We start from the raw sequence: 13,180 nt of genomic DNA, 5'->3' as shown, positions 1-13,180 counted from the left end.
GCAGAAATATATAGAAATACTATTATTAAGCATAAATACTACATTTAGTAGAAATACTATGTTTTAGCACAAATACTATAAAAAGAAGAAAAACTATAATTTAGCAGAAATACTATATTAAGCACAAATCCTATAAAAAGCAGAAATACTATAATTTAGAACAAATAGTATAAAAAGCAGAAATACTATAATTTAGCAGAAATACTATATTAGGCACAAATCCTATAAAAAGCAGAAATACTATAATTTAGCAGAAATACTATGTTAGGCACAAATCCTATAAAAAGCAGAAATACTATAATTTAGCAGAAATACTATATTAGGCATAAATCCTATGAAAAGCAGAAATAGTATGATTTAGCAGAAATACTGTATTTAGCACAAGTACCGAAAAGTACCAGAAATACTATGATTTAGCAGAATAGTAATAACTTATTGAAACAGAAATGCACAGAGGGACACACAAACACAGGCTCTAATCCAGTCAACCAGTCTAACTATATTCAATTTAAATCCTACAATGACATGCTGCCAAATAAGGGCAGGGTCCTCTCTCTCCCACTAAACACACACACACACACACACACACACACACACACACACACACACACACACACACACACAGGGAGAGAGGACTAAGTTTCTAGGTCAGCCTGGGAGCTGCTGAATTTGAATCCACCAATCAGAGAGGCTGTTTACGTTTTCCCGCCAAAACAGGTGCATCTTTTTACACACGCAGCACAGAGACATAGACCTGCTTCTTTCAGTTTATTTCACATAGTGAGGATTCCCCTCAAACAAATGACCATAATTTCCTAACCATAGGGGCTAGAGCGGTCATTCTTACACCGTTTTGTTCAGAAGAGATGGGGGAATCTTCAAGTGTTGACAATTTATCATTAAAATATGAATTTTTAGAGATATATGACATGGATGACTTGTTGACTTAGAAGCCACGAATTCCCCAATATGCAAATTTGAATACCTGGAGCCCACATACATGATTGGCTGGCTGGGAAGCCGTGCAGGCCCTGATTTGTGGATTTGAATTCCTCAGCCCTCAGATATGATTGGCTGGCTTAGAAGCCATGAAGGCCCCAATATGCAAATTTGAATGCCTCAGGACACATATATGATTGGCTGGGAAACCGTGCAGGCCCTGATTTGAAAATTTGAATGTCTAAGTCCTCACAGAGGATTAGCTGCCTGGGGACCTGGCAGAAATATATAGAAATACTATGATTAAGCATAAATACTACATTTAGTAGAAATACTATGTTTTAGCACAAATACTATAAAAAGCAGAAATACTATAATTTAGCAGAAATACTATATTAAGCACAAATCCTATAAAAAGCAGAAATACTATATTAGGTACAAGTCCTATAAAAAGCAGAAATACTATATTAGGCACAAATCCTATAAAAAGCAGAAATACTATATTAGGCACAAATAGTATAAAAAGCAGGAATACTATAATTTAGCAGAAATACTATGTTTGGCACAAATCCTATAAAAATAATAAATACTATAATTTAGCAGAAATACTATATTAGGCACAAATCTTATGAAAAGCAGAAATAGTATCATTTAGCAGAATAGTAATAACTTACAAAATTACAAATATGGAGGCATATTGAAACACAAATGCACAGAGGGACACCCAAACACAGGCTCTAATCCAGTCAACCAGTCTAACTATATTCAACTTAAATCCTACAATGACATGCTGCCAAATAAGGGCAGGGTCCTCTCTCTCCCACTAACACACACACACACACACACACACACACACACACACACACACACACACACACACACACAGAGGGAGAGAGCTGCCGAATTTAAATCCACCAATCAGAGTGGCTATTTACGTTTTCCCGCCAAAACAGGTGCATCTTTTTACACACGCAGGACAGAGAGGCACAGGATTATTGCAGCCTATTTCTCATAGTGAGGACTCCCCTCAAACAAATGACCATAATTTCCTAACCGTAGGGGCTAGAGCGGTCATTCTTACACCGTTTTGTTCAGAAGAGATGGGGGAATCTTCCAGTGTTAACAATTTATCATTAAAATATGAATTATTAAAGATATTTGACTTCTAATGCACCATAACTGAGCAGAGCGAAGCAAAAACTGCCTTGACTTGCCCTCAAACAACGCTTTCTAACTCTAAATCTATTTGGAGTATCGATATCATTCTTTCACCGTAAGAGACAGCAGGCTTTGGTGAACAGTCATAGAAATTTTCAGGTCTCTGTGGAAATCCAACAAAAAGTTATGACAAGAGAAAAAAGTGGTTCATTTCCACAGTTTGAAATCTGAAGAAATCTGAGCGACGGACGAATTTCCTACCCTCAAACAAGTCCAACTCATTTCAGAACGGTAATAGGTGAGAAAGAAATTCTTGAATTGTGAGCGTCAGGGGTGTCTGAAGATATTCGGGGACAAGCCTCATGTCTTAAAGTCGCTTCGTTAAGGAGATATGACGATTCGAATATGCCTCTCATTACAGAAATCCAGCGATGATTTTGAACAAGCTCTCCATTGACTTTATATGGAGAGTTTTGTGACCTTGTGTTGGTCTGAGGAGATTTGCCAAAATTCTATAAATCCCACAACAATGATAGTGACATTTTCTGAAAGCCAGCAAAAATACCTACGTTTTGATGTATAATTTGTGGAAGTTGAGTGAAAATTGAGCAAGTAGCAGGAAGTTGTTCGGACATGAAGTGAAAATTGCAAAACCTTCAGTGGCACACTGGAAGCCAAGAGCATAGCAACCATAACAACACATGTATTTTGTGAAAAATCACAATTTTGCAACTCAAAACTTTAAGAGGCATAAAAGTAAAACAGTAAAAGATTTGAAAAAGCTGAATCATACCTGAATAGCCCAATAATTTGTGAACATTTTAAAGTTTGAATGGTTGTTCTAGGTGAAAATATGAGGAAGTAGTTAAGTTTCAAAAACAAGCAAATTTTAGCAGAATTGCTGAAGTTTCCCATTCATTTCAATGGGACAAATTAAAGGAAAAAAGTGGAATATTTTAAAAAGTATAATAGTTAAAAATAGCAAAAATCGTAGCAGGAATTAGCAAAAATAGCAGAATAGTTTAAAATTTGAACGGTGAAAATCGGCTGAAAATTGTGGAAGTAGTTTAACGGCGAAAAGTGTACGGAAGCAACTAGAATAAAGTATAAAGAATAAAGAGAAACAGGAACTCAATAGTGTGGATGCTTAAAGCATCCACACAATAATAATAATAATAAAGAATAAAGAGAAACAGGAACTCAATAGTGTGGATGCTTAAAGCATCCACACAATAAAGAACTAGAAAAATTTGCATTTCCTGCGAAAATGCAGTGTGGATGCCTTAACGGCTGAAGATATCTGCTGAAAAAAGCTGAAAAAGTTGAAACAAAAAAAAAAAAAAAAAAAAAAAGATGCCCTGAGCAGGATTTGAACCTGGCCCTCCTGGTCAAAGTGCAGCTATTTAGCTCACTGAGCCAAACACTTTCTCACAAAGAAAAGGTGGAGAGATTGACAATTGTGCTAGCAGAATTTGGGCAAAAAAAAGGGGGTGAAAATTCTGCTGAAAAGAGTTCAATCAGCAGAATTTCTGCTGAAAAGAGGTGAATGAGCAGAATTCTGCTGAAAAGAGTTTTTTTTTTCTGAAAACAGCAGAAAAAACTGAAAATTTTGCTGAAAAGAGTTGAATGAGCAGAATTCTGCTGAAAAGAGGTTTTTGCTGAAAAAGAGCTGAAAAAGTTTGGATTTGTGCTGAAAAGGGGTTAAAAAAACAGAAAATTTTGCTGAAAAGGGGTGAAAAAAATGAAATTTGTGTTGAAAAGAGTTTAAAAAAAGTTTAACTGTTAAGTGAAAGAAATGTTGCCATAAGCTGGATTTGAACCCAGGCCTCCCAGTCTGAGAACGGATGCTTATCTCACTGAGGTAAAACACAGCTCAGCCCATCATGCAAAATCAGTGACCACATTGATAATGTGTTCCATTCATTTCAATGGTCAAAAGTCATAACACACATCAGCAGAAATAGCAGAATTTTTTAAAGTTTAAACATAGCATTTCTGCTAAAACTTAGTATTTATACTAAATAATATTTTTTTCCTGCCAAATCATAGCATTTGTGCTGGAACACAGAAAGTTCCACCAAATCATACAATTTGTACTAAAACATTATTTATGATTTAGCAGAAACATTGGGACTTGGTAGAAATACTATGATTTACATGAAATACTTTGACTTAGCAGAAGTACTACAATCTAGGAAAAAAGTACTAAAGCATAGCAGAAATTCTATCATTGAGCAGAATTACTAGGATTTAGAAGAAATACTAAGATTTGGCACAAACACTGATGTGGCTCAAGAACCTTTATTGTGCAGTTATACTATGATTTGGAAGAAATACTATACTTTGGCACAAATACTATGATTTGGAAGAAATACTATGTTTTAGCACAAATACTATGATTTGGCTCAAATACTATAACTATCCTCGGTCAGAAGGAGAGGCTGACATCCAGGGATTAGATTACCACAGGTGGAGTTTATTGCGGTCAGATGGATGGTACAGGGAGGTATGGCATACAGTAGGAGGATGTGGAGAGGTGATATGGTGTGGTTTCTATGATTAAGAACAGGGTATGCATTACAACATGCATACAGATTAAAGATTAAGAAAACTGGTAACAAATTCCTCCACTACAAATCAGTCTGATGCCACTTTTTACAGGGTTCCCGTTTACTAAGGCACTACCCAAAAGGCACCACAAGAGGGCACTCCAACACAAGAGATGACCTATTTACACTGATGCACTTAGTAAACAGCCCCTACTTAGCCACTACATAATACAGTGATATTACAGTATACAAATTCACACAAATACTATGATTTGGCAGAAATACTATGACTGAGTAGTAATACTATAACATAACAGATTTCCTAAAAAAAACTATTAAATTGCAGTAATTCTATGACTTGGCAGAGATACTACGTTTTAGCACAAATACTATAACAACGCAGAAATACTATGACTTAGTAGTAATACTATAACATAACAGATTTCCTAAAAAAAAACTATGAAATTGCATTAATTCTATGACTTGGCAGAGATACTACGTTTTAGCACAAATACTATAACAACGCAGAAATACTATGACTTAGTAGTAATACTATAACATAACAGATTTCCTAAAAAAAAACTATGAAATTGCATTAATTCTATGACTTGGCAGAGATACTACGTTTTAGCACAAATACTATAACAACGCAGAAATACTATGACTTAGTAGTAATACTATAACATAACAGTTCAATGTTCTTGCACAAATACCACAATATGTTTTAGCAAAAATACTGTGATTTGGTGTAAATACTACGATTTGGCACACATACTATATTCCGCAGATACACTATAACATAACAGATATTCTACGACTTAGTAGTAATACTATAACATAACAGAATTATTAATTGGGCACAAATACCACGATTTGGCAAAAATACTATGATTGGGTACAAATACTATGATTTGGCAATAATACTGCATTTTAACACAACTACTGAGATTTGATTGAAATACTATGATTTAGAAGAAATACTATTACTCAATACAAATATGATGCTTTGGGACAAATACTATGTTTTGGTTCCAATACTATGATGTTCAACAAATACTATGATTTGGCACAAGTACTATGATTTAGTACAAATACTATGATTTGGCAGAAATACTATGCCTTAGTAGTAATACTATAACATAAGAGATATACTATGGTTTTGCAGACATACTATGTTTTTGCACAAATACCATGATTTGGCACCAATGCTATGATTTAGCAGAAATACTATGATTGGGTACAAATACTATGATTTGGCAATAATACTGCGTTTTAACAACAACTTCTGAGATTTGATTGAAATACTATGATTTAGAAGAAATACTATGACTCCATACAAATACGATGCTTTGGCACAAATACTATGATTTGGCAGAAATACTATGACTTAGTAGTAATACTATAACATAACAGATTTCCTAAAAAAAACTATGAAATTGCAGTAATTCTATGACTTGGCAGAGATACTACGTTTTAGTACAAATACTATAACAATGCAGAAATACTATGACTTAGTAGTAATACTATAACATAACAGTTCAATGTTCTTGCACAAATACCACAATATGGCAGAAATACTATGTTTTACCACAAATACTGTGATTTGGTATAAATACTGCGATTTGGCACACATACTATGATTTGGCAGAAATACTATGCCTTAGTAGTAATACTATAACATAAGAGATATACTATGGTTTTGCAGACATACTATGTTTTTGCACAAATACCATGATTTGGCACAAATGCTATGATTTAGCAGAAATACTATGATTGGGTATAAATACTATGATTTGGCACAAGTACTATGATTTAGTACAAATACTATGATTGGGCAGAAGTACCATGTTTCAGTACAAATACTATGATTTGGCAGGAATACTCTGGTTTAGCAGAAATACTCTGATTTAGCAGAAGTACTATCTTTTGGTAGAAATTCTGCGTTTTAGCAGAAATACTGTAATTTGGCATAAATACTATAATTTGGGATAAATACTATGATTTGGCACATATAATATATTCAGCACATATATTATAAAATAACAGAAATATTTGGCCCCAAAACCATGATTTTGCACAAATACCATGATTTTGCAAAAATACTATGAATTGGCAGAAATACTATGATTTAGCAGAAGTACTAAGATGTAGTAGAAGTACTTTGCTTTAGCAGAAATACTATGATTGAGGAGTAATACTTAAACATAGGAGAAATATTGATACACAGACACATACACAGACAGTAAAGGGAACAGGAGCTGTTGAGAGTCTGGGCTTGGTATATGTAGGTCAGTTAAATTAGCTGCACCTGCTGTAGTCAGCCCTTACGGTGTGTTCACACCGAACGCGATGGACGCGAATAGAGCGTCAGGTTTACATGTAAAGTCAATGGAAAGGCGCGATGACGCGCGATTGCGGGTCCCGCGAAAATTCGGAAGCAGATTTGCATCGCGAAAACGCCAAAACGCGTGAAACGCGCGTCAGTGTAGCGCGTCTGGCGCGTTTGACTCGCGAATAAAACTACGCGCGTGAGTTTTTGTGTTGCATTTTGTGCATACGCGCGTTTCGCGTCTACCGCTCGAGTTGGAAAAATCTGAACTCCAGCGTCAAATCGCGCCGCGACAACCAATCAGGAGCCTGGTGACGTGGCTGTTACCTAGGTCAAAGGGGCAGATCCAGCCAAAGCCTTTCATACTTCAATGGAGGGGAAGGCTAATCAATGCGGTAGCAAACAACTCGGAGCTGTACAACACCAGCTGCTTTCAGTACCGAGACAGGAATAAAAAGGACCGAGCTTGGAGGAAGATATGTGAAGAGATCGGGCAACCTGGTAAGTTCATTCATTTCTCTTTTGAAAGTTTTCACTGACCCGGGGAAGCCGCACAAAAGCTAGCAAGCCACTGCTATTTTCCCACTGACGTACAAATACCGTTCTGCTTTTATGCATGTTATCATTTAGGAATATATTTTATTGTTTATTAATAAACAGCACACAGTGGTCCCGCTGTTCATCCGTCACTGCTTTGCTTTTTCGCTGATTTTTTATTGCACAGTACAGCATTGCAATCTGCAGCCTGATTGACAAATCTCCAGCGCTTGCCAAATTTATCACGTTTGGTTTTGATAACCATCGCGTCCAATAGAAAAAACAGCACAAAAACACCCATAACTATGAGCCTCATTCGGAAATAGACACCTGCACCGTGAGGGAAAAAGGCGCACGAAAGTGGCGGGCAGATGAAGACAAACCGCGGCATAATAATACTTTTACGTTTTGCAATCTACAAAGGTTTGCACTTTGAGAATCAATTGTGAGAACTGTGACCAGGGGCTAGTTATTCTGAGAACCCCTGCAATAAATGAGGGACCACTGTCTACTCTACGATTATTATATCCAACCTGTTAACATTTAATACTGTATTGATAGAACCAACTGATTCTGCAGCAGAGCATCCCAGTCCCTGAGCTCCTGCTGCTGCACCCACAGATATGTACAGCAAGCACTGATACCTTTTTAGTCGGTGGGATTCCCTTGTGATCACCTTTACTAAATATCTACAACCAATCTGATTATATCCTGTTATTGTTTTTTTTTTTTTTCAATGTTGAAATTAAAATCTAGTAGCAGCCTTCTCATTTCTTTGTGTTTTGTGCTGTTTTACAGGCCCACAGAGGAGGACGGCTCCGAGGCAGATGAGGGACGGGTCCCAGGACGGTCCATCGGCGGTGGAGCTGGCCATCCTGGAGTCCCTGAAGAGGCCACACCAGTCTCCAATGGAGCATTTCCTCCTCAGCCTTGTTCCTGCTCTGGAGAGCAGCTGGTCCTTTTTATTCCTGTCTCTCTGTAAATACTTATATTTTATATATTTATGTTTAATGTTTTTCTGTTTGAGACTTTTAATATTATTTCAAATAAATGTTTATAATGACTAATGTCTCAGTTCTACTACACAGCAAATGTTGGCACACGACTTGACACATGTAGAATTTATTTCATATTATACTAATGACAAAATATACTGATACAGTGGGATGCAGAAGTTTGGGCAACCTTGTTAATAGACATTATTTTCCTGTATAAATCGTTGGTTGTTACAATAAAAAATGTCAGTTAAATATCATACAGGAGACACACAGTGATATTTGAGAAGTGAAAAGAAGTTTACTGGATTTACAGAAAGTGTGCAATAATTGTTTAAACAAAATCAAGCAGGTGCATCAATTTGGGTACCACAAAAAAGAAATGAAATGAATATTTAGTGTATATCAATGTGTGTGTCTCCTATATGATATATGGGGTGCCTTTGTCTGGATGTGCTTCCCATCCAGAGCTGCACAGCACAGAGGAAAGTTCCAGCGCTCCTGGAATCCCTCTGTGATGGAGCGCCAGTCTCCAGGTGAAGGCACAGCCATGAAGTCGTCCACTAGACAGTCCCAGATGGACGTCGCTGCCTGGGGGGTGATCTGGCTCACCGTGGACACACCGACTCTGAAACTGAACGCGATGGTCCTGAAGGAGTCCCCGGTGACAAGGAACCTGGACAAAATTGTTCAAAATCAGTATTATGTGTACTGCAGTTACAAAATACATTATTCAAATTCCAAAATACTTTTGTGATGTCAGATTTAAATCACAAAACATGAATCTTACATAAAACCTTTTGTAATTATAAGGATAATTACAAAATGTATATTAGATAATATCTAAAACAGTTGTGTTTTGTTTTAACTTTAACATATCATAATTTGATTGGTAGCAACTTTCACAACTACAGTGAGCCAATCACTCATAATTCCTAAACATGTCAATCAGGTAGGAATGAAGTGAGACATTAATAGAAATAAAGAGTTGTGTGTTGACATGTAGCCCTTTCCTTGCTTAAATCATTAATATTTTTGACAAATTAATCTGTGATAAGACAGCTTATCAAGATAGAACCATGTAACTAGAGATGAACCAAACTGTTCACAGTTTTATCTAACTCTGTTTTAATAAAGGCTGTGACCCCTGCTATAGAGTCTGACAGCTGCAGGGATTATATACAAATATTCAACTATCCCAGAATTAAACCAGGTCTAAATAAAAAGGAGTATCACTACAAAGGTTAACTCAGTGGTCCTAATGCTACAGTTTGATATCAGCAAACACCGAGCGCATACATTGATGTGACACCACAGCCATGCTATCATTCAAACACTGATAACAGCATAAATCGAATTAAATCGGGGCTTGATGAGAGCTTCTGAGTATCACTAGAAATATTATAAAGAGTCGTCTCTGTACCACAGTTTGCTTTCAGTAAACACCGACAGCATTCACTGTTAGCATAGCACATCCATGTTAGCAGTGTATAACTGGATGGATTAGCATATTAGCACAGATATCAATAAAGGACTACCGTATTAAATAGTTTTACTAACCTCAGGCAGACGGACAGGCGCTCTGCAGGTGGGATTGAGCGCCTGTAGTTGGTGTCTAGGCGGGCAATGCTGGGACCGACGAGGGAAAGGTCCTCAAACTGGCCGACGGTGATAGCGCTGGAATCGGCCGTCATCCAGGCGCAGCTCCTGGAGCAAGTGGTGAAACTCACCAAACTGCTCATGCCTCTGGAGGACCTGATGGACCCAGGTACGGCGAGGACGTCTTTTACGCTGCTGCTCTGCTCTCCACAGTACATAGAGAAGGGAGACTCTCTCTTCAAGCGCTAGCTCGATAGCTGCCATCTTGCAAAACCAGGTCTGGCACAACTCCCTCCCACATTCCTCCCACATTTCCGGTTCACGCGCGTCAAAATATCATATTTTGACGCGCGATGGATTTTTCTTGGACACGCGTTGAGACGCGAATGTACACGCGTCAAATTAGGGGCGTTTGGGGCGTTTTATTCGCGTCCATCGCGTTCGGTGTGAACACACCGTTACACACACAGACACAGAGAGAGGTGTGAGTTTTCTTCAGTGTATTTCTGACATTCAGGATTCCCCTCGAACAAATGGCCATAATTTCCTAACCGTAGAGGCTAGAACGGTCATTCAGGCATCGTTTTATTCAGAAGAGATGGGGGAATCTTCAGGTCTTCATAATTCAGAGATAAAACATAAATTCTTAAAGATATATGACTTGTAATACACTGTAACTGAGTAGAGGCGAAGCAAAAACTGCCTTGACTTGCGCTCAAACAACCTTTGGTAACTCTAAATCTATATGGAGCATCAAAATCATTCTTTCACCGTAAGAAACAGCAGGCTTTGGTGAACAGTCATGGAAATTTTCAGGGCTCTGTGGAAATCCATCAAAAAGATATGACGAGAGAAAAAAGTGGTTCATTTCCAGAGATTGAAATCTGATGAAATCTGAGCGAGGGACAAATTTCCTACCCTCAAACAAGTCCAACTCATTTCAGAACGGTAATAGGTGAGAAAGAAATTCTTGAATTGTGAGCGTCAGGAGTGTCTGAACATATACGGGGACAAGCCTCATGTCTTAACTTCGCTTCGTTAAGGAGATATGACAATTTGAAAATGCCTCTCATTAGAGAAATCCAGCGGTGATTTTGAACAAACTCTCCATTGAGTTTATATGGAGAGTTTTCTGACTTTGTGTTACTCTGAGGAGATTTGCAAAATATCTATGAGTCCCACAACAATGATAGTGACATTTTCTGAAAGCCAGCAAAAATACCTACGTTTTGGTGTATAATTTGTGGGGCTTGAGTGGAAATTGAGCGAGTAGCAAGAAGTTGTTTGGACATGAAGAGAAAATTCAAACAGTTTCACTGTCCCCTCTGAGTTAATTGCATAGCAACCATAGCAACGCATGTATTTTCTGAAAAATCACAATTTTGCAACTGAAAACTCAAAGAGGGATAAGATTAAAACGGTAGAAGATCTGAAAAAGCTGAATCATACAGGAATAGCCAAATCATTTGAGAACATTTTAAAGTTTGAATGAAGTTTCTAGGTGAAAGTATGAGGCAGTAGTTAAGTTTCAAAGACAAGAAAGTTTTAGCAGAATTGTGGAAGTTTCCCATTCATTTCAATGGGACAAATTAAAGGAAAAAAGTGTAATATTTTAAAAAGTATAATAGTAATAAACACCAAAAGTCATAGCCGGCATTAGCAGAAAGAGCAGAACAGTTTAGAGTTTGAACGGTGAAAATAGCACAAAAATTGTGGAAGTAGATCCACGGCAAAAAGTGTACGGAAACACCCGGAATAATAAAGAATAAAGAGAAACAGGAACTCAATAGTGTGGATGCCTATTAAGGCATCCACACAATAAAGAGAAACAGGAACTCAATAGTGTGGATGCTTAAAGCATCCACACAACTAGAAAAATTTGCATTTCCTGCGAAAATGCAGTGTGGATGCTTAAAGCTGAAGCTGTATGCAAAAAGTAGCTGAAAAAGCTGAAAAGTTGCAGAAATTGTAAAAACTTTGCAGAAGCAAAAGAAGTTTGCTAAAATGGAATAACTTAGCAGAACTGCAATATCTTAGAGGAAACATAATACTTGGCAGAGATACAATAGCATAGCAGAATTTAGCAGAAATATTGTAACTTACCAGAAACATGATAACTTCTCAAAAATACAAGAATTTAGGAGAAATAGTATAAGATAACAGAAAGAATATATTTAGCCAAAAATACTTAAACATTACAGAAACACTATGATTTAGAAAAATAGTACAACAGAGCAGAAATATTGTGATTTACCAGAGACACTGTGATGAACTATGAATATTGTAATTTTAAATTGAGACTATGTTTTAGCACAAATATTATAATTTGGCAGAAATACTATAATTTAGCAGAAATACTATATTAAGCACAAATCCTATAAAAAGCAGAAATGGTATGATTAAGCACAAATACTACATTTAGTAGAAATACTTTGTTTTAGCACAAATCCCATAAAAAGCAGAAATACTGTACTATGATTTAGTAGAAAAACTATAATTAATCAGAAATACTAAATTTAGCAGAAATACTATATTAAGCACAAATACTATGAAAAGCAAAAATAGTATGATTAAGCATAAATACTACATTTAGCAGAAATACTATATTAAGCACAAATCCTATAAAAGCAGAAATAGTATATTAAGCACAAATCTTATAAAATAGCAGAAATAGTATGATTTAGCACAATAGTAATAAGTTAAACAGAAAAATTGGAAAAGCAAAATGGACAGCTGAAAAAATGCTGAACATGCTGAGGGTCCCTCAAATATACTTGTTAAATGACAAAAATCTGCAAAAAAATTTATTACAGCCACACAATCACAAATATGTACACATGAGGAAACACACATGCACAGAGAGACCCACACACAAGATCCAATTCAGTCAACCAGTCTAAATATATTGAATTTAAATCTTAGAATGAGATCATCCCATTAAAAGCCTTTCTCTCTCTCTCTCTCTCTCTCTCTCACACACACACACACACACACACACACACACACACACACACACAAACACACACACACACACACACACACACACACAGGGAGAGAGAAGTAAGTTTCTAGGT

At 36.7% G+C, this 13,180-nt stretch overlaps 1 protein-coding gene across 1 annotated transcript; it reads right to left on the bottom strand.

The window, feature by feature from the left end:
• Positions 1-8,610: 8,610 nt before the first annotated feature.
• LOC143421997 (uncharacterized) lies at positions 8,611-10,564 on the bottom strand. Its single transcript, XM_076892064.1, has 2 exons — positions 10,068-10,564; positions 8,611-9,183 (listed from the first exon to the last, which is right to left on the bottom strand). Exons 1-2 carry the CDS (start codon positions 10,322-10,324, stop codon positions 8,913-8,915), a joined length of 528 nt encoding a protein of 175 aa, XP_076748179.1. The 5' UTR covers positions 10,325-10,564; the 3' UTR covers positions 8,611-8,912.
• Between the last annotated feature and the right edge of the window lie 2,616 nt (positions 10,565-13,180).

This window comes from Maylandia zebra, linkage group LG14, assembly GCF_041146795.1.
Source record: "Maylandia zebra isolate NMK-2024a linkage group LG14, Mzebra_GT3a, whole genome shotgun sequence".
Taxonomy (NCBI): Eukaryota; Metazoa; Chordata; class Actinopteri; order Cichliformes; family Cichlidae; genus Maylandia; species Maylandia zebra.
This window is presented reverse-complemented; position numbering and strand designations above follow the sequence as displayed.